This window comes from Corvus hawaiiensis, chromosome 2, assembly GCF_020740725.1.
Source record: "Corvus hawaiiensis isolate bCorHaw1 chromosome 2, bCorHaw1.pri.cur, whole genome shotgun sequence".
NCBI lineage: Eukaryota > Metazoa > Chordata > Aves > Passeriformes > Corvidae > Corvus > Corvus hawaiiensis.
Genome location: NC_063214.1, coordinates 24940025 through 24965519, shown reverse-complemented (window position 1 = coordinate 24965519; position 25495 = coordinate 24940025). Strand labels below are relative to the sequence as shown.

At 47.6% G+C, this 25495-nt stretch overlaps 1 protein-coding gene across 1 annotated transcript; it reads right to left on the bottom strand.

The window, feature by feature from the left end:
* Positions 1-596: 596 nt before the first annotated feature.
* On the bottom strand, positions 597-24399 carry HGD (homogentisate 1,2-dioxygenase). Its single transcript, XM_048295148.1, has 14 exons — positions 24245-24399; positions 19079-19150; positions 16149-16237; positions 14352-14457; positions 12135-12194; positions 11567-11658; positions 10901-10935; positions 9677-9756; positions 9448-9547; positions 7005-7129; positions 6323-6427; positions 5034-5160; positions 1543-1724; positions 597-963 (listed from the first exon to the last, which is right to left on the bottom strand). Exons 1-14 carry the CDS (start codon positions 24257-24259, stop codon positions 832-834), a joined length of 1320 nt encoding a protein of 439 aa, XP_048151105.1. The 5' UTR covers positions 24260-24399; the 3' UTR covers positions 597-831.
* Between the last annotated feature and the right edge of the window lie 1096 nt (positions 24400-25495).

The following is a 25495-nucleotide window of genomic DNA, read 5'->3' as shown; positions in this document are numbered from 1 at the left end:
TTTGCTGCCTCTACCCTGTGGAATTCACCAGCTGGGGGTGAGGTTTGCATACTCCAATCAATGTTGAGGTCCTCCATGTTGTCTGCAGCTGAGCTTTTTTCCAGGTACCTTCCCAGGAACAAATGCTTGGACTGGCTATAGAAGCCCTCCACATTTGCTATGCTGCAGATTAGCACAGAGCTAAGGAGAGAATTTGTCAAGTGCTGACAAACAAGTCAGTATTGCAGGATGGCCATAGCATGGAAGAGAAACTTTCTCTTACTTAGCAGTGAAGTGCTTTGGATTTTCCAACCTTTTTTCATTTGTGGTCTACTTTTCTGACAACCAGGTCTTTCTTTGGCAACCCTCCATGGATGAGCAGGTTGAAGTGGCTTGCTCTGATAGTGAGCTTAGGCCTGGTAGAGCCTTCAGCTCTGTTTATAAAGCTCTTCCCATACAGACAGCATACAGTGCTTTGTCAATCCTTTGCTTCTCCCTTCGAAATACACATTAGGTTGTATTTTCAGGAGGCCCTGTGAACGGGAGCTGGCTGTCACCTCGTGCCCACACAAGGTGCAGCTTTCACACCAGGCTACATGTGAGAGCCACACAAGTACTTCAGCTTCATGTCACCAGGAAAGCTTTAATTGGATACTTGAAAGTTAAGAATAATGATGGGTTTTGTTGCGTTCCCATGTTCATTAGGGATGATCATTTTTGTGGCTCAGTGGCTGGTGGAAGTGCCGTTCTGTGCTAGAGCATTCTGCACTGCTCGAGTCAACTGCCATCACACATAGGTATGCTGGACTTCCCTGCCTTCTCTCACGTGTTACAAGCAGCAAGCACTTCTCTTTACTTGCATCTAGGGTTAAAGTGGCTTTTCAGAGGTTCCCAGCACTTGTAGTAGTTTTTATCTAGGCGATTGGAGGTCTGGAGGCCCCATTTGGTGACGGCAAGGCTGAGGGATGATTCAAACATGAAGGCCTGTTGGGAAGAGAAAAGGTAGGTTAGGGTAAAAGAGGGAAAATTTAAATCCAGGCAAGGTGTCTGCTCTACCACAAACAGCATTTGTATACATAGTCCAGTACTTCCAGGTTCTGTCTTCAGCCTGACCAACTCAGGGAGAATGCTATTCAGATCTGGCAGTGCAATGCTGGTATTAGTCCAGTCTCAGGACTGGACTCCCTGCATGCCCAGGAAAGCCAGGTTGTTCCAAAAGCTCTAGTTAAAGGTCTGTTGATGATCGTCATTAGATTTTAGGGGGTAGAGACAGGAGGACAGTCAAGGCATTTGCTTCTTTGCCCACAGGCTAAGACAAAATGAAATTCTCAGCTTCCTGAGAGGCAGCAGTTTATGATGGGAGATGATCAAAGCTGCCTGGCATCAAATGTCTCCAGGGGAGCTCCTGGGAGCTGAACAGTGCTCATTGGTGAGGGAGGTGGATGCTGCAGCCATTGGGTCCAAGTACTTTTCCAACTTGCCAGCAAGAAGCTACAGTACTAGGCTGTAGTTTAAAAGTGGGCACTATGCCATGCTGTACTCCAGCCTCCCTTGGCTCCTTACCATGGTCCCGTCTGCAACCCGCTCCGGCTCCAGCTTGGCTTTGCTCGCCTTCTCAAAGCAGTCAGCATCTGGCCCATGAGGGGTCATCATGCTGTGCAAGCTGCCGCCTCCTGGCTGGAAACCTTCCTCCTTTGCTTCATAGTGGCCTTTGATGAGCCCCATGAACTCGCTCATGCAGTTCCCTGCAGGAGGCAAAGAGAAGGTGATTGGGAGGGATCACAGACAGGCTGTGAGCTCCTTGAAACCCATGTGCTAAGCCGGGCCAAGAGGGTGGAGTGGAAGTTTCTGAACAGGGTGTCACGCAAGGAGACATCAGGGATCCTACAGGCAATGCTTGTAAAGTTGTACAGGATTTTATTATCTGGATTCAGAAACAGAGCTTCCTAATGAAGGACATTCATTAGAAATCACCCTAATGAAGGTGGTTCCATCAATCCCTAAATGACCTGTGCTTTTCCTACCATCTCAAGCTGTGTAAGTAATACACCTAAATATGGACTGCATGGTGTAACCTGATTTTACAGACTTGGATTAGGGATTGTGAAGTGCTAGAAAGGAAGTTCTGTATAATCATCCCTGTGTTACAGACACAAAATGCCTGATCAACAGCCTTATGAGAGAGCTTGCCTCAGGTTATAAGCATGAAATTATTTTGATACTCTTCTACCACCACCAGTGTAGTTAGGCACTTCATTACCTTATGCTTTTAATTCATGCATTATCTGCCTATTTCTCTACAGCCACTGTATGCCCAAAGACAAGGAGCCAAATTCTGTCCTTCCCTGAGAAAGAATACTTTCCGTAGACCCTCTGAAACCACTAGAGCAGCATGCCACTAACTTAGACAAGGATGGTTATATCTAATCATTCAGTACTTACTCAGTTATGCTCCCTGTAAGGAAGGTATTTTAACAGCTGCCATCCAAGCTTTCAGCTTTACTACTCCTGATGTGACTAAACAATATGGCAACTTTCTGCCAGCAGTTAGTTTTTGCAAAACTGGGACATGCTTCCGTAGCTATTTTATATATAGCCCTTTTTAACCACTAGTTCAGCCTTTGTTTAGTACAATCCAGAGTCTGAAATGTTTAGCAACAAAACTAATTTAGGTCAAAGCAGGGTTGGCCTGTATATGTATGCAAACATTCATTAATTTTCATCCCAAGTTGTCAGAGTCTCATGTAAGACCGGCTTGTTACAAGCTTTTCATTGAACCTGCTCATGTACTGCACTTGGCGCATTTAAACTGCAGTACAGGCCCTGAGAGCTGGACAGCCAGTTTGTCTGCAACAGGAATTTTAATATCTCTTAGGAAGACTGGGCAGGAAAGTAGGAAACCAGCTTGAAATTTAAGAGATGAGCAGAGTCCAGTTTCTTTTTGCTTGCAAATTTCGTATGTGAACCCAAACAATTTAGGTGTGCCTCCCTTCCCTGTTAGTTAAATAGTGTTGTCTCTACAAACAGGATGTTGTGAAGTTAAAATTTCTTAGTGGCCAGTAGAGAATCACATAAGCACCATCATGAGAATCACATAAGCGTTCTTTCAGACAGAATAAATATATGCCCATGGTATAAAAACTGCATTAGACATTTTCAGTCTGAGTTCAGAAGTACTTAGGAGTAATTCACAACCTCTGAGGATGTAAATGTGGCCAGGAGAAGTCATTATTTACAAGCTGCACGGCCCCCTTTGAATGTGAAATTTTTATGGTGTCTAAGAGGAATATTTTTGAAACACCCTTGCTATACTTGGGTCAAAGTTTACACAATATGAAAACCGTAACTCTTGAGTGCATCAAAATTCTCTGAACACAGGCTTTCCACAGCACCTGAGAAGAGGAGGCAACTAAGGATTCTGGCAAGCAAAGTAGGCCTCTTGTGAAATACTTGGAGAGAAGGGAGTTCAGCAGAACTGAACTTGTTGAAATCAATATGGTACTTCTACCCCAGAGTTGCTCAGTCCTGCTCTACCTCTCTTAATGCAACAAGATTCTCATCACAGCACTCATTTCAGAGGGAATTAACATGTGCAGTGTCCTAGTAGTTGACTACCACAATATCTGCCTTACCCACTCAAGCTCTTCCCCTCCATGGCTGGGGTAGAGCAGACAACCAAACTGCTTATCATGAATTTAGTGCTCAAGCTTATGGCTGAGGTGCTGTGGTCAAGTGAGTAGCTGTGGCAGCCACAGCCATCTTCATGGGTACTTAGATCATCGCAACACGGACAAGAGAAGGACAGTCCTTTCTGTCTTTTAGTGCACACGAAGCAAGGTTGAACAACTTCGTATTTGCTATGGCTCACAATGCATTGATGTAAAATTAGCACAGCTCTACTGATGAGCAACAATTTCATTGTGGTTAAGCAGGAGTGTGTCTCACCTCTTATGGTCTAGAAAAAGTCTTGGCACTATTCCAGGCAGTCAGGAGATGTGTTTTCATGTCACCCTCATTATTGCAAATGAAAGCTGAATGACAGGGCAGAACTTTGCCTGTGGGATTTACTCAGATGGCTGCACAGCTGTCTACTATGCTTGCAAGTGCCACTGATTCTGCTGGCCTCCAAGATGCTTGGAAATAATCTGAGTAGCAGAAGGAACTGGCTGTTAAATTGTGGTTAGTAAGTGTGCAGAAAGCCTCTGAGCACTTCAAAGTGACCACAACATTGTCACTTGGTAGCTTCTGAGATGAGGCCTCTTAGCTGTTGACATAAGGGGTGCAGGATGGCCAAGCTTTCCCCCTCAGTCTCATGGAGCAGGGGGTCTCATCGTCTCCCTGAAAGGGCAGTCCCACGTGGGGAACTGGATTTCTAGCATCCATTCAATGCAACACAATGCTATGCTCTGACAAGATGAAGCCAAAAAACTGCCAAAAAGAAACCAGCTCTAGGGATGGCAACCAAATCCAAAACACATTAATCAACTCCCTGCCTGAGAAGGAGCCCAGTTCCTCATGACTGGCTTCTTAAATGCCAGCAGTACCTCCATCACTGTGCAGGTGGTGAAGAAGGGCTCAGGAAAGCCAATTTCCTCCTTTGCTGTAACTCTGATCTCACCATACAAGTGCCAGCTCTACACCCCCTTGTGCTTCTCACTACTTGTAATATGATATTTCTTTTTCTCCTTTATCTATGTACTCTAATGAGATATTAAGTGATTCATGGCTGGACAGGACAGTATCTGACTCATTTGTACAGTGCCAGGTTCAATATGCACCCAGTCTCTGTGGGAGGCCCTTGAGTACAGACACATCCATCTATGAGGACTCAATGAGCCCCATAACCTCCGAGTTTTCATGAGATGCTTTAAATAGGAACATCTTTGGATTTGTTCATTTTCCAGGGAGGACTGACTGACTCCAAGAAGCTGACTAACTGAGCCAAGGACAATGAACCAGACTGCTGCTTCCCTGCACACGCTCTCAAATAAACGGAGACTTGTTTCTTTTCTGCAGTCCTGGGCTCAAGCACAACCAAGAAAGACCAGACGTACGGTGGTAGTAAGGTGGACGGAAGGTGTTGTTGGCTACCCCCCATCGCGGGGGGAATATGACAAAGTCAGCAAGTGCCACTCCAGCACGGGTTGTCTTGGCTGTCAGGACAGTGAAGATGGAAGGATCCTGGAAAAAAACAAAGTGAAAGAAGCATGAAACAGCAGGGCTTAGAGCTGTCTGCTCAGGTCACGCAGCTGGTAAACCTGACTGATACAGCCTCTCCCTTGCCTAAACACTTTTGTCACCTGCATCTGATAGCGTGGATGAGATTTGGGACCCTGTGGGACAGCACTCAGCGTCACAATTCCGTGCTGTACATGGGGGGACAAGAAACGGGACTGGATGGTTCTTCCTTTGAGCAGCTTTGATGATCCTTCCCCATCCTGGCCTTATAGCTGGCAGCACAGATGCAGAGGGTGGACAGCACTGCAAGATGAGGTACTGCAATTCCAGAAGCAGTCTCCAACACTCCTGCCACAAAACCACAGCTTTTCCTTAGCCAGTTACAGAGGACAGGAACATCCTGCTAGAGGCATTTAGCCTCATGGCCCTGTTAGTTTACAAACGGAGAAGAAATTGCAGAGAAATTGTGACTTATTGAAGTCTTAAGTCCAGTAAAGTGATTTTCTGGGCTTTGATCCCAAACCCATCCTTCTCCTGGCAGATTTGTCTGGAGTTTTAAACAAAACTTTCTGTTGGTTTTCTCACTAGAAATGCTCCAGTCTCCTTGCACACTCACTTGCATTGCTGTGGGCACCTCTCCCACTGGACTGGTTTCCTTTATAGATGAGCTGCTCACATTAGTTTTGGCTTTACTTATTTTCCATAAGATTAGAAATTATTACAATGAAAGCTGCCAGCTCTTCGAAATGAATTTCAGTGCTGGACTCAGAGGAACCAGACACATCCACAGCTTAGAGAAAGGAATCTGTCCAATAGCAAGAAATAAATCAAGGCAAGAATTTGAAGCAACAGTCTTTTTGCTGAGTTGCAGAGTGTATGTTGGCATCAGTATTCATCCCTCCTCCAAGGTACAGAAGTTCTATGCGAAGCTGCACAGAGCTGTTTAAGAAGCTGATCAACCTCCAGTTATGTCTTTGTACCACAAAGAAGGATGTCTTCCTCTATGAAATCTTGGTTTGGGCCCAGGGAAAGAAGCACAAGAGATTTCACACTGTTTCTTAGAGCATAACATATTTTTTAAGAGGCGCAGAGCCCCTGGAGTTCAGGGTGGGTTTGGATGGTACGGTAGCCACAAAGCTCTGCCTTGCCCAGTTCCAGAACTTACCGCATGGTCAAAAGCAACAGCATTAATGACCATGAATTTTTCCAGATGGTATTTGTACGGTGTGTAGTTCCCATGCCAAGCTACAACATTGAAGGGGGAGTAATCCTAGCAAAGCAAAGAGACAGAGGATTACCACATACAGCCTTCCAACATGCTGCACATGTGCAGGATGCTGCTCTTTCCCAAATGAAAAGTGGGTTAAGTACTGGTTAGAGGTACACTGGCAGCCCTTTAAGCACAGCCCAACGTTGTGAGGATGAGGTTTTCCTCAGTGTTTCTGCTTGGTGAGCCTCAGCCTTCCCTCTGGGGTTTGGTCTCTAAGAGCTTTTAAATGCTCAGGCAGTTCTTGCCCAAGACCAGCTGTAACACCAGCTCTCTGGTAAGGAAACTGGATTTTCAGAGTAGCCCCAGCTCCTATTTCTACTTTGTTGCTATAAACATATGGAGGCAAAGACCACTGTTGAGTTTTTGGACAACCAAGTTTTCACAAACACTTTTTTCCCAGACTGAGGATCCTCAGCTGGGAAAATGAATGACCCAAGAAGACAAGGGCTCAGTTCTGCTCCACCTAACTCAGCAGGACTTCCTAAGACTACATCCACGCTACTGAGCTGCATATCCCAGGCCATGCACTGGCAGTCACTGCACTTCAGTGTTACCTGTTCTCCCAGGGCATCCTCACCTGCTGGGCTGCAAACAGCTTGCCCTGGTACTTGCTGATCACTGTGTAGCCCCCTGGCACTTGGCGGTCCTCGTACCATGCCACAGGCACCAAGAAGTCACGTGGGTTGGCCAGGCCATTGGCTCCTGGGAAAGAAGGAGAGGTGACAAAGCTCTTTGGGCAATCTGCTAGTGAAGTGAGAGGCTGGTGCAATTTCTTGGCTTTGTGGGTGTCCTTCTGTGTTGTGAATGACCCAACTCTTCTTGGCCCAACAGGAAACCTGAAATAGTCATGTACTTCTCATGCTCCTGTGAGTAGGTAATTGTAACTCATCCTAGTGTTCAAGTCCATGCTCCCTTTGTGACTAAGACAGGTCTCCACTAGGTGCCTTCTGAATGAGATTAGTAGGTCATCCTCAATTAAAGGTATGTAACAACCAGGAATTAAGTGAAAAATGGAGGATGAATTGCTCTCTGTTCCTGGACATCCTGCTGATTGGATGCTTGGCCACGCAGAAGTTATGAGGCATGTCATGAGGGGCCAAATACATTCCTGAATGCTAACAAAGAGAGTAATAAAATAGTGATACCTACAGACTCCGGGCATACTGAGGGGTTGCTTAATGTGAGGAGTGAATTTTCAAAGTGCAAAGCACCATATGGGTGCTAGAGCATTCTTCTCCTCATTAGTAGTATTGTTACAAAGTGGTTTTGAGTTTCTTGGATAAAAATGCAGACATTACTACCTGCTGCTAAGGTTTAACAGTCACTGCTTTTCTCCAGCTGTCACTTTTTCTCCAAGTGAAAAGTGAAGTTAAAATAAAGTAAGACTGAAATACAAAGGATCTTGGTCTCTGAGGGGAATGCAGGTAGGTGGTAAGAAGAGGAGCTCTTATAATTACCATCTCCTGAAAAGGTTTACAGGCAAGTGCACTCTTTTTCTTTTCTCCAGAAAGTAAGCCTTAGAATAGATTCCTACCTTCTGGAGACAAAAAAAACCCAAACCAAAATCCCAAAGAAAGTCTAACTGTTTCTGAAAAACTAGCTAATGGGAAAACTTATTGCAAACAGGCTGGGCAACCATATCAATAATGAAGTGGAGCAGGCACAGGGTATGGTGGATGAAGGCAGAAAGCTGCAGCTGGCTAAAAGGCAAGCTGCTGAAAAATCACTGTAGGCTCCATGTGGGAAAAGATGTACCCAGCGTGTCATAGAGGAGAGATGTTCAAGTGGGGTCCCACATACAGCTGCAAATTGGGTTGGTTCTCCACTTGGAAGAATGACCAGCTTCAGTTTCACCACAGCTATGAGATGCAAATGCCCCTGAATGCAGATTAGCCAAGCCAAGCTTGTTATTGATTGATAATACCAGTTAATTTACTTGAAGCATGGCCAGTCTTTTAGATCATGCTGAGAGCTAAAAATATCTAGTGGGGGAAAAAGCCCCAATCCAACCTGAAACAAAAAACAACCAACCTCAAAGCACCAGTCTCAATGTGGAGAACTATTGGCACTGGTTTTGTATTTATTTTAGCTGTTGTAAGAGGAGTTTCACTTCCCTTCCTTGACACAATCTTAGTAGCAGTAACCAGGAGGTGTTTTTCTCAGCAAGATAAATTTGGAGGCAAGTACTGAAGGGATAAGGAAGGTGACATAACCTGAGCTGAGCACTGCCAGAAAGCTGACTGGGAAATCACAATGTGGGCAGCAGGCCTTCAGATGCTGTGTCCCCTCACAATATCTTTGTCGTGGCAGCAAGAGGCTGTGCCTCCACGATCTGTGACTCTGCACAGAGCAGGAGGCATCCCACACAGAGGATCTGTGATTTATGAGAGCTAGACCTGCACTCAGTGAAAGCAGATCCGCCCTGGCAGCAGCACACAGAGATGTGAATGTGTTGCTGATCCAAGTCCTGTGCTGCTCATTTTATTGGTTTCTAATTTTCCACAGGAAGCAGTTTCTGACAGTAAAGCACTCTAGAGCTCCGAGGTGTCTCTGTTAACAGAGGTAGAGGGGGAAAAAACCGACTTGATTAAATCTAAAGTGAGCCTTCAGGAATATGTGTTGCCTCTGAAATCTGCCCTTTTACCAGGAAAATTCTCTCCTATCACTCCAGTTTATGCCGTATCTGTAAGTATGAGGCATCAGTGGTGATGGCCTTTTGGGTTTCTTTTGGTAAGAACAGGTTCAGAGCCAGCAGATAGGGACTCCAAGACCAGAACAGAAAAGAACATAGTAGAAAAGAGGGTGGGAGATAAATGGTCCCTTCAGTGCCAGGGGAATCTCTGGACAACTGGTCTGTCACATTTTTTTGGACAAATGCTTGCCCTTCTGGGGAATAACAGTGCTGGAATGGAAGGTATCTTTGTGAAAGAGCACATGCATGGGAGGATGTGATGGATTTGGGCTTGCAATTCATGCCTGTCCCTATGAAATTCACTGCAGATCTAACAGGAGATCATTACCAATGGGTCCCAGGTCAGGCAGCTCGAAGTGTGCCCCATACACCTCCAGGATGTAGCCTCTGGTCTCTCCGAACACCTCCACGCTGAAACGCATTCCTTGCTGGAAAATAAAGAAAGATACTAGGATCCTCCCAGGACTTTGCTGACAAACCATGAGCAGCTGAGTGCAGGAGTAGGCCTGCTCCAACATCTGGCTCTGAGCCACGGGCAAGGTGCATTCAGTCCTTACCTGGATGACACAGATTTCGTTGGGCTCCACTAGCATCTTCCCAAACTCAGTTGTGATGAGCAGTTTTCCTTGCTGGGGCACTGTGGAAACAAAATGGAGGCAGAAGAGCTGAAGTAATGTGATGGTTGCCACCCTCTCTGTCCTTGTCAGAGCACCCAGGCTCCAAGGAAGAGCAGTAGGCCCGTTCTGATATAGCTACACAGGGAGTCTGGGCTCCCATGCAGAGTCTTGAAGCAGAGACACCTGCATTGGAGTGAAGCTTCCTGATCAGCCCCATCATCCCCACGTCACAGAAGGTACTTGTATGAGCCAAAACTTCATGGCCCCTTGAGGTAAGATTTGCACCACAGTCCAAATAAATGGGATTTGATGTATTTGGGTCCATATCTGTCTGTCTCACAACCTTCACATGAAATAGAGCATGTACCCATCTTTGTAATGACCATGGCAGTGTGAGATGTCTGGGAATAACTGCTTCCTGAGGGTAGAAGCAATACTCTGCTAACATCTGCATTGTTTTCCATGATTGTGCTGGCACAGGAGAGCTCACATTTTGACTTGAAAAACTAGCAGATTTACAAAACCTGCCCTGGCACTTTTACTTCACAGTAGTGAGGGAGGTGAGTGAGAACAATTTAATAGCTATTTGATGGGACAAATGTTCCTGTTGGTGTCCCGAAGGCATTGCTGTTCTTTACTCAAGAAAGATACAAGAAAATATCTGACTTCTGATACCACTCAGAATATTTTTCAGCATGGGTGGACTTTATCTGTCAACCTCCACACTCACTGTGGCAGTCTGGTTGCCTGAGGGTGGCACAGCACGGAAGCTAAGCTGCCGTGCCAAATAATCTTGGGCTAAAGCAACAAAGGCAGCTAACTGTAAGTTGTTCAGAAATCCTGAGGTTTATGATTTCCAGAAAACCTCTGCCTGTGGTATGTCTAATACCAGTCTGGGGAGCATTGGGAAATGATCCCTGAGCACCATGTCCAGGAACCTGGGTCACTGCTCAAAGAGTTGAGGTCTGGCACAAGAGCAGTGCAACTTGCCCAACAGCCCAGCTGGTGCCAGACCACCATATCTGCATGGCATGGGGGTGAAGCCAGCCCTTTCCTCCAAATCTTGGCTGTAGGGCCCAAGGCTCTGGAAGAACAAAGAGGCAGGCAGGTGGTATCCCAGGCAGAACCACCTGGAGGAAAAAAGAAGCCAAAGCATCAACTCACCAATCAGGAAGTCACCATCCGAATTATAAAGGCATCTAAAGAAAAAGGGAAACAATAACGTTAAGGTGCTACAAGCCCCGTTCATTTTGTACACCACAGCCACAGCTGGGAGTTTTGAGCTGGGAGACTGACATGGCAGAGTTTTACAGAATATTCTGAGTTGGAAGGGACCCACAAGGATCATCAAGTCCAAGTCTTAAGTAAATGGGTCAGCCTGGAAGCAGGATGTTCTCTGACCTCTGCCAGGTTCTTGCCTTTGTATTCTCACGCACATCAGTTGTTGTAAACTGGGGAGTGGGGCTGATTTCCCCCCGAGGCACTGCAGGGAGCAGCAATGCCTGCTGCATGTGTGTTGAATTCTGAGGAGCAGCTCCAGTCCCTAAGACAAGAGCACCTAAATCCAACACATCTCCTCTTGGTGCACCCCCATGTCCAGCTCCCTACTTCTCTTGGTGGTTCCCCACCCACTCCTCCGGTGTTTGACCATAGAGTACAACCTGCTGCACAAATACCTGCTGTGGACACGGGGAACACGTTTGCCTGTGCACACAGGAACACAGCACGCACAGTGATGCTGGGAGCTGGACTCAAGCTGGTGGCACCAGACAGGAACATACAGCCAGCCAGCCTGGAGCAGCCTGAGCCACCAGCACAACAGACACTGACCTGTCGACCATGGAGGTGTTGCAGACAAAAATATGGACTGCGATGCCATTGCGTCCTCTGGGCTCACCAGCGCCACACAAGGTGTGCAGTCCCTGCAGGCAAACCGAAAGCACCAGGAGTGAGCGGCAGGCAGGGGAGCAGGGGCGGCCCTGTTTCTCCCCCTCACCTCACCGCCTTGCTGGGACTCACTCCCTCTCCCACTTTCCACACTGCTACCAGTCTTTCTCTGTGTGGCCTTTTGTCAAATGTGTTGGTTTCTCTTTAACATACTTGGGGTTTCTTAAAATCCATGTAAGCTGGTGTTTTCCAGCCAAGGCTCTAGGGAAAACTGAGGGCTGGGGCTTTTTTTTTTTTTCCTTTAAGAGTTCCTGAAAAGTCAATGAAGAAAATCAAGCCCACTGTCAGTTGCTTGAAATCTGCAATCCTCTCCCCTCCCACAGATGCTCTGCAAGCCCAGTGGTTTCAAAAACTGCCAATATTAGCCCAATTCTGAGCATCTTGTGTGCCCTGCCCCCCTGAGGGGGAACAGAGATGGAGGATGCCCAGATGCCCTGGTTCCCCAACTTACGCTCACAAAGTCCATCTTATTCTGAGGGGCTTTTGGAATCTCAAAAGGTTTCCATCGCAGCTAGATTGCAGCAAACAAAAAACAAGAAAGAGATGCCAGTGGTCAGAACACAAATGGTGGTAATTCAAAAGAAAGTAAACCCCTGTCCTCCCCCTGCTTCCCTGCCCTCTGCTAGCTGAGGTAGCTCTCTCTTTCCTTGTTCTCTTGATAATCTGGTTAGGGTTTGTGTTTTCCTTATTGGGTTTTTTTTTTTATTTGGGGGGCTTTTAAAATTTTTAATCATAGTTTTGTAAAGTAATTGGCAAGCCTTTGCAGTGCCAAGGTTAAAAAAAATCCTATTTAAAATGTGTCTCTATTACTAACAACACTTTTGAGAGCAAAGAAATTCAGATGAGCCAGCTTTCCACAGTCAAATTGTCATGGTCCTGTGCTCCACTCCATGCTGAATGATTCAGTCCCTCTGTGACCCAAACAGGACACTCCTGTTTGCTCCACTTGAATTTCCCCACATCCAACGCTGAAATAGCTCTGCCTGCATGAGTAGGAGCCATGACCGGCACTAATTACTTCTTGCAAAGTCTATCAAGGTCCTCAGGCAGAAGGTGCCAGAGGAGTCCAATGTATTGGATTTGAATCCACCTGCATCCTCTGACAAGAAGTTCCAGAGTTTATGTTTGTCTGGGGATTTTTTGATCGGTTCTTTTTGAGTTGGTTGTTTTTTTTTTTTACTGTGACATTTGTTATTGGTATTTATTTTCTCCCTGCCTCTCAATCGTAGCTTCCCATGGTCATCTCTGTTCCAGTCTGGAGAGCTTTCTTCTGTTTCAGCATTTCTTGCTCAAATGCCACTCCATATTTTTTCATCACATTTGACTCCTTTTCAGTTTTGTCATCTGTGTCTTTTATAATTCTGCCAGTGTCCTTGGGTAATTTTAAAGTGTAATTTTTCCCTTTGACTTCAATGGGCTTTGCATAAGGTGCCTCCATATGGCCATCTTTTTAGATGAATGAGGATTGGGGAAGGTCCTCTAAGTACCTAGGTGAAACACAAAGCATCACAAGGAAGAGTAGGTCTTGTCCAACAAACTGAACCTTGTCTATGGCTCTGCTTCAGAGAGGATAAGAAAGAAAGCAGGAAGGCAGCTCCCACTTACTGCAGGAAATAACGTCTCTGGGTTTGGTGGTTGCCATTGAAAGTGGAAAGAGAGGGACTGGGCAAGAGCTTTTCCTGCTGTTTCCTTAGGCAAAAAAGGTACTACACATAAATGGCTTCAGATGCTTGAGAGCTGGGCATCTTGGAATTACCGTAATCATAAATAATCATAAAGGCAGGTGTGGGGTGCAAAAGGGCATCCAGGATGGATGAGGTGATAACAGAAGTCATTGGAGCTTCATCTGGGAAGGAGCACCAAAGGCATGTAAATATGAGCCTGTCACTTCTCCTTGGTTAATGGCTGGAAAACATATTCCAGCAGAGCTGGGGGATTGTTTAGACAAATGGTGAGGCTGCTGGAAGGCTGGAAATGAGCTAATCATGATGCATCAAAGGGCAAAACCTGAGAGAAGTGAAAACCAATGACCATGAGATGATGTTGAAAGGAGAACGGCAGCAGATTAGCAAAACCAAATGTTCTGGGGCTGGCAGGGAAGAAATCATGATTAAAGACAACAGCAAGGCTGTAACAGAGGAAGACAAATGCCATCTCTCTGTGTGACTCTCCAGAATGAAGCGAGATTTCCCATGAGGGCTGCAGAGAAATGGGCTGGCAGGCAGTAACCTCTCCAAAAGTGCAGGGAAGGAGAGGATGGATGGCAGAGACATACTTCTGCTCTGCCTGCTGGGCTGGGGCATGATGAGATTTTGATGGGGGACACGGAAGGAGAAGAGAAAGCAGATTAAAAGGTGACCAACAGGAGCCCCCAGGGGAGATGCCTGGTAGCACAGGTCTAACCCTGTGGCACTGTAGCTGTGCTGGGAAGCAGCACAAGGATCTGACAAGATGCGAAGCAACAAGCATCAAAGGCTGTCCTTCCCTGGGTAATCATGTGAGGAACAATGAACAGGTGGCAGACAAGAGCCTGCTCCTGACTTGGCCAGACCCCCAGGAACTCATGACTCCCATCAGACCTCTTGCAACTCAGTGCCTTTGCACTTCTGACTACTTTGATATTTGACTGTCCTCTTGGCAGGACTAGGGCTCCTTCCAGCATGGTTACCTGATTGGGATCAGGCTCAATTTCATCCCAGTCGTGTGTCAAGTGGCCTTCCTTGAGAGGTTTGAAGGGTTTGTGGCAAACTGAAGGTAGGATTCGATACAGCCAGCTACAAAGAAGGAAAACACCTGGATTAGCCTGGGGAAAAGGTTAAACCCTCTGGGTAGCTGCTGGCTGATTGAGCTCCTAGAATAACATTTACATGGGTGGCAACTGGAAAAAAAGGTTTATTAAATATCAAATTAATAATATTAATATTAAAATGAAATATCAAACAACAGCTCACAGTCAGAGGTTTCCAGAGACATGGCTTTTATTATAGGCTCTAAATACAAACATGTTGTGCTTTGTGTAGGTAAATGTCTGTATGTGTATTTATGTATAATTACATATGTCTACATTCACACATATATGCATATAAAATATAAAGGCACAGCTTTTTCTGTGGCTGAAATACAGCAACCTTGCAGTTGGAAAAAGAAGCTTGTTTAAACACAGTTGTAAAGCAGCTCAGACACGACAGGGACGAGCAGTGTCCAACAGAAAGAACAGAGAAGCTCTCTGGAGACAGAAGGTCACAGCCTGTATCTGAATTTGGATGGATTACAAAAAGTAGCATCCTATGCCTGGCTGGCCATGCCCATGCAGCAAAGCCCAGAGTGTTATGTGATGCTTCCCACTGCTGTAGGAGGTCCCCCGTGCCTCCGTCACTGCCTGGGACTGTTGCTCTCCTCCCTTGCTGCCTGCTGTGGCTGTGCACCTTGCCACCGCTGCCATTCCAGCATCCACACGCCCTGCATGGTGCAGCCAAGCCTGAAGCTGGGCTTTCAATCAGGTGAGAGAGCAGAGGTGATCAGGAAAGCCTGAGCTAGACAGGGCTGCCAATGCCTTTGATGTGTTAACTGTGGTGGATGCAGTTTGGGCAAGTGGGAGAGGGGAGGAGGGAGCTCTCCCTTGAGAGCTGGAAAAATTCCATCAAGTACAACTGCGTGCAGCAAACAATGATTCATCCCTTTCCCACGCACACTGAGAGCTGGGAGCAGCCTGGAGAGCAGAGGCATCTCAGATGATGCATTTGCCTTTTATTTGAATAAGCAGCAAAAGGGACAGAAGAGCCACAGCGGGAGAAGCAAAAAGAGAAACCCATCTTCTGCAATCTGGTTGTGGCTGGAGCATGACAATCAGGACAGAGCTCTGGGAAGTTTGTTGCTGGCTGGAACAAGCTGTTCCCAGCACTGCTGAGGTGTTAAAGAGCATGCTGGGTGCCTGGCACTTTTCTGAGGCCCTGGGCAGCCCCAAAATGGGAACAGACTGAGCTAGCAGCACTTTGGACCCAAACAGTGTGCAGGAACATCCATTAGGAGGAAACAGTCTTTCTCAGAGGCTTCATTTTGACCCTGTTCATCAGGTGCTTACCAGTGCCAGTGGCAGGGGTGATGTTTCCATAGAAGCATCATGGCTGGAACCCCAGGGTTGTTTCACACAGCACACACAACCCGCTTGGGACCATGTGGTCCCTGTGAACATCCCCCCCTTCCACGCCTTGCTCAGAAAACCACTTTCTTTCCCATCCCAATCACTCCTTTCTCAGCATTTTCGTAACCCACTTGCCCCACTAAATCCTTTTCTTTCCCTCTCCCATGGTCTTCTGTCCCTTTCCCTCTCGTAGTGCACAGTAGAGGTTTTTTTACCCTTCTAGGCTTGCAGAAAACACTGGTGGCACCGAGGCAGCCTCTCCACCACTCCCCAATGATCACCCCAAGTGCCACATCCCCCAGCCAGTGCCAGGGGCCACGGTACCTTCGCTTGTTGGTGGGCCGGGGACAGGTGAAGGCAGAGCCCGAGAGCTGTTCCGCGTACAGGCCGTACGGGCAGACTTGAGGGTTATTCTGGATGGAGGAGAAGGAAAAACAAGGAGTGAGAGGCAGTGGCATGGAACTTGGCTCTGAAGCCTCCAGCAGAGCACTGACCTGGGCACCTGACACCCTGATGCAATGGGGTGCTGTGCTGTCCTGAGGCTGTGCTTCAGCTCCAGTACTTGCATGTTCTTGCTCCTCTGAGGCACCAGCCAGACCCCAGACCCCATTCCCACATGCCACAAGAGTGCCCCAAGGAGTCAGCACAGCCCACTGGGGCAGCAACAGAGTAAGCTGCAAGGGGCAGTGCTCCACAGGGTCAGGAGCAGGAGTATCAGGGAAAAGGAAATAATTCCCGGTGAACACAGACTGCGAAGCAGACTGCTATTGAGCACAAACTTTTCTCAGACCAAGTGTTCAGAGGGGTTACCCCAGAGCATCATGTCTGGCTGGCTTTCCAGAAGGCTGATAAAGACTTACAGCAGCTGAACGCACTGAATCCCCCCTTCTCCCCCTGCCCTCTGCCTATGGAACCGCTGCCAAGAGCAGGCATTGTGGTGTTGTGCTGCTTCCTCCTGACAGTGCTGCTTGCTGCCCAAAAGCATGAGTGACCTGTGTAGGTGCCTCTGCTTTCCTGCAGGGCTTCTGCACAGTGAGAATCCTCCTTTGGAGTACAAAGGGGGCACTTTCCCCTTTGCAGAGCCATGGGTACAACTAGCACAGGTTTTAGCAACCCTTATGAGTTCATAACTGGAGGACAGACTCCTCCTTTTTAGAGAACAGAAACGAAGCATTTTGATCTAAGTAGGCCACCATCTATTTGTCTGAGATCAGCAAGAAGCAAAGGCACCCAAGAACTGCAGGAAACACCCCTGTGGGACAGTCATACACCATTTGCTATCCTATCTCCCTCCTGCAAGGTCTACTATAACATCCTGTCATCCTGCTGCTGAGCAGACCAGCCATCCATAAGGTATCAAACCCTGCCCTGAGAGGTGGGCAGAGGGGAGAGCTGAAGCTCTCTGAGTGTGTGTAGCTTCCAGCCCTCAAGCTCCATCTTTTCAGTGTGGGTATGCAGTGAAGCAGGGGGATCAATAACCCTTGGAATTTTTATCTTAGCCAGCACTACTGCAGATGCCAGTCTTATAAATACTGCATCGGAGAAAGGATCCACTCCCGGGACTGAAGATTTTTTTGTCTAACTTGTTTTCAGATTTTTCTGTTAACTCTTTTGATACAGAGCCCACACTCTGTCCAGATGAGAGCACCTCAGCCAGGAGCTGGAGGAGTCTGCTCTGGAACGCAGTGTGCTGTGGAAATCCTCAAAGAGCGCATCCACTGCAGCCCAGTGCCTTTTTAGACCAGCAGCCACCACTATTGTTCTTCCAGTTTTAAGGTGCCTCTATCTTACATTTTTTCTAGCCAGCCTCAGAAACAAGAAACTGCACCAGCCAAGCTACCAGCCTGAATCAGCACAGCAGTTTGTCTTTCTTGTGACCACACCGTGGGCTGCCATGCAGACCTAGGGGACATAGATATGCATTTAACATGTCCCTGTGTTGTGTGTCCTCACTGGCACACGACATGTAAAACATCAGAACTGGGGAAATCCAGAAAACTCAGGAAAAGCAAAAGTTGAGAAGGTCTCCATTTGACTGTAATTCTTTGCACAGAAGGTGAAGAGGAGCACCAAGGGATGTAATTGGCTAAGCACCAAGTCATAGAGTCCTAGAATGGTTTGGAGTGGAAGGACCCTAAAGATCATCTTGTTCCAACCCCCCTGCCATGGACAGGGACACTTCCCACTAGACCAGGTTTCTCAAAGCCCTGTCCAACCCAACCTAGAACACTTCCAGGGATGGGGTATCCACAGCTTCTCTGGGCAATCTGTGCCAGTGTTGCACCACTCTCATGGTAAAGAATTTCTTCTTAATATCTAATCTAAACCTGCCTTCTTTTGGTTTAAACCCATTCTCCCTTGTCCTGTCCACTACCTGTCCTTGTGAAAATTCCCCCTCCAACTCCCTTGTAGCCCCTTTTGGGTACTGGAAGGTGCTATAAATTCTTCCAGGAGCCTTCTCTTCTCCAGGCTGAAGAGCCCCAACTCTCTAAGCCTGTCTTCATAGGAGAGGTGCTGCCATCCAAGTCCAAATGGTTACAGGAGATCCAAGGGAAGCCACAGGCAGCCTCAAAATGTGTGCTGGTGTAAAGGAGACCAGCACAAAGGAGGTGAGAGCACTTTAATTCTTCAGGGTTTCATTTTCGCCTCTGGGCACCAAGAGGGTAGCACCACGTGGGTTGCGATTCTTTTCCTTAAAACAGAACAACCCCACATAATTTATTTTCATCAAACATGTTCAGAAGTTACTTTTAAGAATTAATCTCTCAGCTTATTACTACAGGCATTCATGTCCCCTCCCTGCTCCCTGCCAAAGACTCATATGGCAGCTTCATTGAACCCCAGTCCTACAGAAGTTGTGAAAGCTGCCTCTCCTGCCACAAGCATGTCTCTGCTGATCTTCAAACTTCTGCTCTGGTTTAATCCAGAGCTGGTGGTTTCCTTCTCTGTGGCTGAGCCACTTGCGTTTCAGACTCTGGAATAAAACCCCTGTTGCTGAGCAGAGGTAATTTAGGCAAGTATTAATCCCCAGGGTGAAACTTGGAAGCTCACAAATAACTTAAAAATAGAAAGTGTGAATGGAAATCTTTAGTTCTGACTTCCGCCAGCATCTTCTTACACCAGTCTTGCATAAAGAAGGTTCCTGGAGATTTTCATAGTGGCAGAGAGAAAGGAAACACGTTAAGATGAAAAGAAGGGATTAGATATTCACTCAAGAGTGCATTTTGATAAAGCACTTAAAAAAACCTCAGTACCTGTCCCTCCGGTAAAGCTCCTGGACAGCGTGGATCCTCAGAAACATGTTCATTTCCAAATCCCGACATGTACTGTAAAATAAACCACACAGCTCATCACTGTTTTGAAAACACAATCAAAACCTCTCCACACAACCCACCCATTGCATTCCCATGCATTTTCCCAGGCTCTTTGTATGCATTAAGACTTTCTCAAGTGTTCTGTTTGCATGTTGCCATAGACCATTTTCACAGCTCCTGGATTTGCTTCATTAGCTAACCGTGTGGTGGGCTGGGAAGCACAGACAGGAATTGCTCTCCTAAGTCCACATGTCTATTTTGACTACATTCTGCTCCATCAAGGCACTTGAGAAATAACCCAAATATCACATAGACTGTCAGACTCAAGAACAACACGGTGATGGATAGGAAGAACTGTGCACCAACATTATGGATGTATGCTAGCACCATTCACATTCAATCTGACTTTGCTTCAATCATGGATGTTCCAAAATCTGCAGACTGCCTTGCAAATTTGTTCACTTGGTCCTCAGATTCTTAGGGAATGGAACTGGGAGTCATTTGGTTGACATGTCTTGTGATAAATCCCCATGCTCAAAGAAAAGGTCAGGATGTAGATGGGATGAGGGAGGAAGGGAAACACAGCCAAGTTAAACTGTGTCACTGATTTGCCCTAAATAAGCACTGTCTAGTTGGGCATGAACTGTCCACCATGGCAGTAAGCGAGAATTAATCCATTACTGGGTGATTGTCTGGCTCTCTAGGGCAGTGAATTCCCAAGAGACCCATGGATGGAACAGACCTACATGTCCTCCACACCTGCCCTGCCTACAGCTGCCGTGCTCTGAGCATGGCTAAAAGCCACAGGATACAGTGGATGCAGATCCCATCTTTGCAGCACTGGGAAAAGCCCTGCAGCAAGCCTGAGACACATAAGGGAAGCAGGAATAACAGAGACCTTAGCTTTGCACTGTCAGAAATGTAAATACAGTCCTTTCTGATGCCACAGGAAGGCACGAAGCAGCTCTGTTGAACTCTGAGTGAACGCAGAGGTGTTTTTTGGCAGTGACCAGCGGTTCAGCCCCGTGGCCTGGGGAGGGAGTTAAATATTAATGCTCCCCTCTAACAACTGCAAGGGTAGCAGGGCTGCTCATCAGCCTTCACACAGCAGTGCCAGGATGGCAAAGCCCAGGAGCCCTAAGGCTTGGCTGTCACACACACTGGCTATGGCCAGCCATGAGCAGCTCTGGCAGGGGCAGGCACCTTCAGAGAGGCACAGGTCTGAGATAAAAGTGAACTGACAAAGCCCCTCTACCTGGTTTATTTTATATATAGTATTACAGTGCCTGGGTTATTCCCCCCAAGGATGCTCAACCTTGGGCAATTTGCGGTCCCCTTATAATTTTCCCAGTGTAGCAGACACTCAGAGAGCAAGCCTGAAACCTCCTGAGAAATCATGTGTTTTCCTCAGGCTCCTTTCAGCGACGTGTAAGAGAAGACTATTCCCAGGGGGCCCCGGCTGGCTGGAAGCCCTGCTCAGCCTGAACCTGAAAACATCCTGGTTTCCATCGGTTCAGGGAGGATATTTCTCTCGTCTTGCAAATGAATATACATCGCTAGGAGCTGCTCTCCGCTGGGTTCTGCAAGAAGCATATTGATATGCAAAGCAGTAGGTCACCTAAGCAGCCCTGGCAAATGTATTGTACTGGAGCATTTTCCCCCCCCCCTCTTTTTTCCCCCTCCCTTCTTTTAAACGGAAATGCAGCAATATCTGATGGGACTGCAGCAGTTCCAGAATTAACTGAGGCTTCCATACTGCATCCCCCTTTACCAGTAACATAAAGGTGGTCCGAGCATTTGCCTTCGGGGCAGCCCTGGTGAAAAGGGGAGGACAGGGGGAAGAGGGGGAAGAGGAGGAATAGGGAACAAGCTGATTTTCTGGAGGCATAGCCAGCAAGATTCGACAGGCTCTGCTGAATGCTGACGGAGAGCTGGGAGGGGACAGTCAGTGGTTCTTTGGAGGGTTTGTGTACCTGGCAAGCATTGCGTGCTCCCCGGCAGCCCCGTGCCACACTGCTGGGGTGAGAGGGAAAGAAGGCACAGAGACTTTTCTGTGACAAATCCATCCCCTGTCCTTCAGGCTAAAAAGCTGGTGACCTGCACATCTGGCCTGCCCATCCACACCCCCAGAGGTCCCTTTGTCTCTGCTTGCTGGGACAGAGGAAAGAAAGAAAACCAACCCAGCAGCAAGCATCTGGTGGCAGCAGCTGCCGTGTGGCCACGCTGGTGCTGCACCGCACCTTGCCTGAGCGCAGCAATGCAGGGGGCAGTTTCCCACTGGGCTGGATGCAGAGCTGCTGCCTTCCTCAGCTGCACCAGGGGCTGCAGAGGGTGGCACTGCCCGCTGCCTCCAGAGTGGCGGCAGAAGCTGCTGCATCATTGTTTGGTCAAATAAATTCTTTCTTGCCAAGAAAAAAAAAATAGAATGCTCGGATAACTGCATCGAGTGCTGAAAAAAAGACATTGGCAGGACTGCAGCCACTGGAGGGGAGATGTCTTCTTGGTGATTTATCACCCTGAGTGTGACTCCAAGACTTCTGCCTAGATGTTGGATGTGGCTTTTCTTATTCACTGTTTCTTTTTGTCTTTCTCTGTGGTAGACCTCAGAGAGGTTCTCTCCTCTACACACCCATAGGGGTTGGTGTCAAACATTATTTGGGCTCCCAAAACGCTGTGCCATATCAGCTCCCTGCATGCCTCGGAATTGTCATGCTCCAGGGCTCTGGGGCAGCATGCAGGGACCCTGCTGATACAGGTTGGTTGGGGGCAGCGGTGGAAGGGCCAGGCACATCATGGCCTTTCTCCCTTCCAACTCTCTCAGCCCACCTCCCACTTCTCAGTCTGTGTTGCACAAGGTGCCCCCAAGCCAAGGGAAATGACCACTTTCTGCTTGCCCAGCACCAGAGCATCCTTCCTGGGCCGAAAAATCTGCAAAAATGGAACACAGCCCATCTCCAGGAAGTGGCACCATGATCTGACCAAAGGCATCTCCCCCTAGGTCTCTGCCTGGCCTCTACAGTTCCTAGATAAGTTATAGATATCTCCAGGTTGGGCAGGTTGATGGGCACTATCGTAATTGGGCAGGTGGTTTCTGTTACACAAAATATTCTCTGTGGCTCTTTGTTTTCAGTTCTGCTTTTAACTACTGTTGTTATTTTGTTCAAGATCCTGTAGATTTTTCTGCCAACAGGACCTTAGGAATTCATCTGACTCTGCTTTGGTTTTTATTTTGTAGTTTTTCAATGAAATGAGAGAGATAAAAGCCCAGCACAGCATAAAAAATTCAGCAAATCTCATTGATTGGAATAACTGGGATGTAAAGCAGAGTGCTCACAATGGGTGTCATGCTCTGACCTATAAACCATAACCTTTTGTTCTCCAAATTAGACGGCAGGCATGGGAAAAATGTGTTTGAAGTCTGAACACATAGGCTGCAAAATAATTAAGACCCTTCTTCAAACACTGCATAATATATTTCTCTATCAGCTCCTGCTGCAGGACACAGGAAAACAACATTCCTCTCTCGGCAAGAAGCATGGCACTTTTTATCAGCTCAGTCCAGTCAGCACTGGAGTGTTTAACAAAAATGCAAAAACATTGACATGAGCATTTGGGGCAACGAGCAGAGCAGGTCTCTCACCCTCTGTGTGGGGCTCCACAGCCTCCTTGCAGGCTGTAGCCAAAGCACACAAACCAGAGCTCTGCCCTGGTGCTGCAGGGCCAATATCCCCAGCAGAAGCTGCCACCTCCCTGGACATTTCCACATCCCTCTGCTCCAAAAGGGCTGGAGATGGTCCAAGGCCAGACCTTTCCTGAAAGGACCTGCTCAGCTTTAGGGTGGGACATGGCACTCTGTGGGCAATAGAAGAGAGGGATGGATGCCAGGGGAATGGAGAGCAAGGGTAAAGCAACAGTTTTGGAGGAGAGATGCCAAGAGAAGGTGGAGCAGGTGAGGTGATGACGGGATAGGGACACATGTGACGTCTCAGAGAGGAGCTGCTGGCAGAGCAGCCTGTTCCCATGAGCAGAGCCACGCCCAGCCTGCAGCCACAGTCCAGCCACCAAGGTGTATGGGGCTGCTAGGAGTGACTCAAAGCCAGACATGGAAGATGCAGTCACAGCCATGACATGAACTAGTCAGACCCTCATCTGGAATGGTACAGGGACAAGGCTGTCCTGCTGCTGAAAGAGGGCAGTGAGAGCTGGGATGTGTCATGGACAGGCAAGGAAGAGGCGCAGTGAAATCTGACTGTGTGAGGAGACAGGACTCCTCAGAGGTGAATAAGAAGACCTGTAAAAGCGCTGTGTAAAATAATGAGCATTGCAGAAGGTGGTCAAGGAGCACACACATGCATCTCCAGGGCTAGGAAAAGGGTTGGGAACAATGACATCCCAAAAGTCTGGGGAGAAATGTGGTGATCCTGCAGAAGCTCTTGAGACCCACCACGTCCTGGGGTGAGGCTGTGCTGCCTGCTGCAGCAGCTCATGCACCCCAATGACCCTGGGGCAGCTGGCCCCCCACAACAGCAGTGAGGTGCTGATGAGGTTCAGGGTTGCAAGTCTCATGTTCCTATGCTTGAGCCACAAGCCCACCCTATCACACCCTTCTCCCAAAGCTCCTCTGTGCTCTGCCAAATGGTGCCTTGCTGGGGCTTAGAGAGGAGGGCATGGCCACAACCTTGCTGTTCCAGGGTGTCCTGCAAGGGGCACTGAGAAACAGCCCTCAATGGAGCATCTCCCCAGGGCTGTCAGGGAAGATGGCAGCCAGGGTTGCAACATCTGGGCAGATGTTGCCATCCAGATTTCATAGGCTGAGAGGGAAACACCCCCTGGCAGCCAGGGTGGGAGGAGGGGTGTGTGCCAAGGGTGCGGAAAGGATAACTCCCACCATGACGAGGTGCTGACCAAGAATGATGACCTCCAAAGGAGGTGAAGGGGCAGAGAAATGCCTATTTATCGATGAAACACAGCAAAATACTTCATCTCAAGAAAGCTTTAGAAACACACCTTGACACTCAAAAGAGGGGCACAATAAAAGGAAACAGAGCCCAAAAAATGAGTGTGCGCAGAGAAGCTCTGGTGGGTTACAGGCACCCGACCTCTTACCTGCAGGCCCGTCATCCTCCTCCTGGTTATCCTCCTCTTGGAGCAGACACAAACCTCAAGCAGATATCTGGCCAAAGAAGCCTGCCAAACAAAGCCTGCTCACTGATCAACTGAGCTGGGCTGGAGGCAGGCTGACAGTGCTGGGAGTGAGAAAGTCCAAGGGAATTTTCAACCTGTTTGCTCAGCCCAGTCTGTGTTTAACCAAATGCCAGCCCTTCTCTGCAGAACCAGCCCAAGGATCGATCTGAATAAACAGTGGGTGAGAGGGACTGGGTTTCCTCATCGCCCCTCTTTCCCTTTAGATGTTAAAAAAGGGGTCCCCCACATGTGGGGAAGAGCAAACAACAAGGTGTTTAGAACCAAGAAAAGCCATTTTGCAACTGTTTTATAAGCTTCTTTCATAAATGATACCTCTAGCAATTTTTATACATAGTCCTCTAAATGTGTAACAAATATTTGTCCACTAATTCTTCTGAGCTGTGTTATACTGGGGATAGAAGAGATCACGTCCCCATCGTGGTGAAGGTAGTGATATTTGTGAAACACTGTGTGCCAACATTACACAGCATTTTGGGGCCAAAAGCAGGGGAGGATTTTGTATTCCTATGATTAGAGCTAGTAGGGGGAACTTACAAATTCTGAAGTATTAATATTTTTCAAGAAAGCTGTTGCTGGGAAAGAAGTGACAGCAAGCATTTAGCTACAGAATACTAATGTAAGTAGCTCTGCACTCCAGAAGTTGCAGGGAAAAAACACAATTGATTTTGATTTTTTTTTCCACTTTGAATTCTGAACTTAACCCCCCTCCAAAAAAAAAAAAAAAAAGGGAAAAGCAAAAGCAGTATTTTTTCTATTTCCATCACCTACTCTGCTATATGCCCTGCCAGGAGGAAATTTCTAGGAGGCACACACTGAAATTTGAATGTGACCCTGAATTAATGTCTCCTCCTCTCCTAGAGCATCCGGGAAGCCTTCCCTCCCCAAAGCAGTTACCAGTCCCTGTGGTCCCCACAGCAGTCACTGAGAGCTTGGGCTGCAAGAGGGGCAGGTCTTAAATCATCTTGGCTTCTCTGAAAACTGGTAGCTCCTCACACCATTCTGAGTAATACATTAGAGTCACTGAGAGCTGCCACTTTTAAGGTCTGGCAAAATTGGCTGGCTGCCCTGAGGGAGAAGATGGGTTGTATGAAGAGACAGTGGTTCTGGATGGGGGAGAGGGAGAGAGAGTTTTCCTTGGCTCTAGACGAATAT

Excerpts from the sequence above, each read along its gene's own strand:
- HGD (XM_048295148.1), bottom strand. Across the intron at positions 10,936-11,566 it reads AACACCTCCATGGTCGACAG|ATGCCTTTATAATTCGGATG; the intron begins GTCAGTGTCTGT and ends CTTTTTCTTTAG. Across the intron at positions 9,548-9,676 it reads ACGAAATCTGTGTCATCCAG|CAAGGAATGCGTTTCAGCGT; the intron begins GTAAGGACTGAA and ends TTTATTTTCCAG.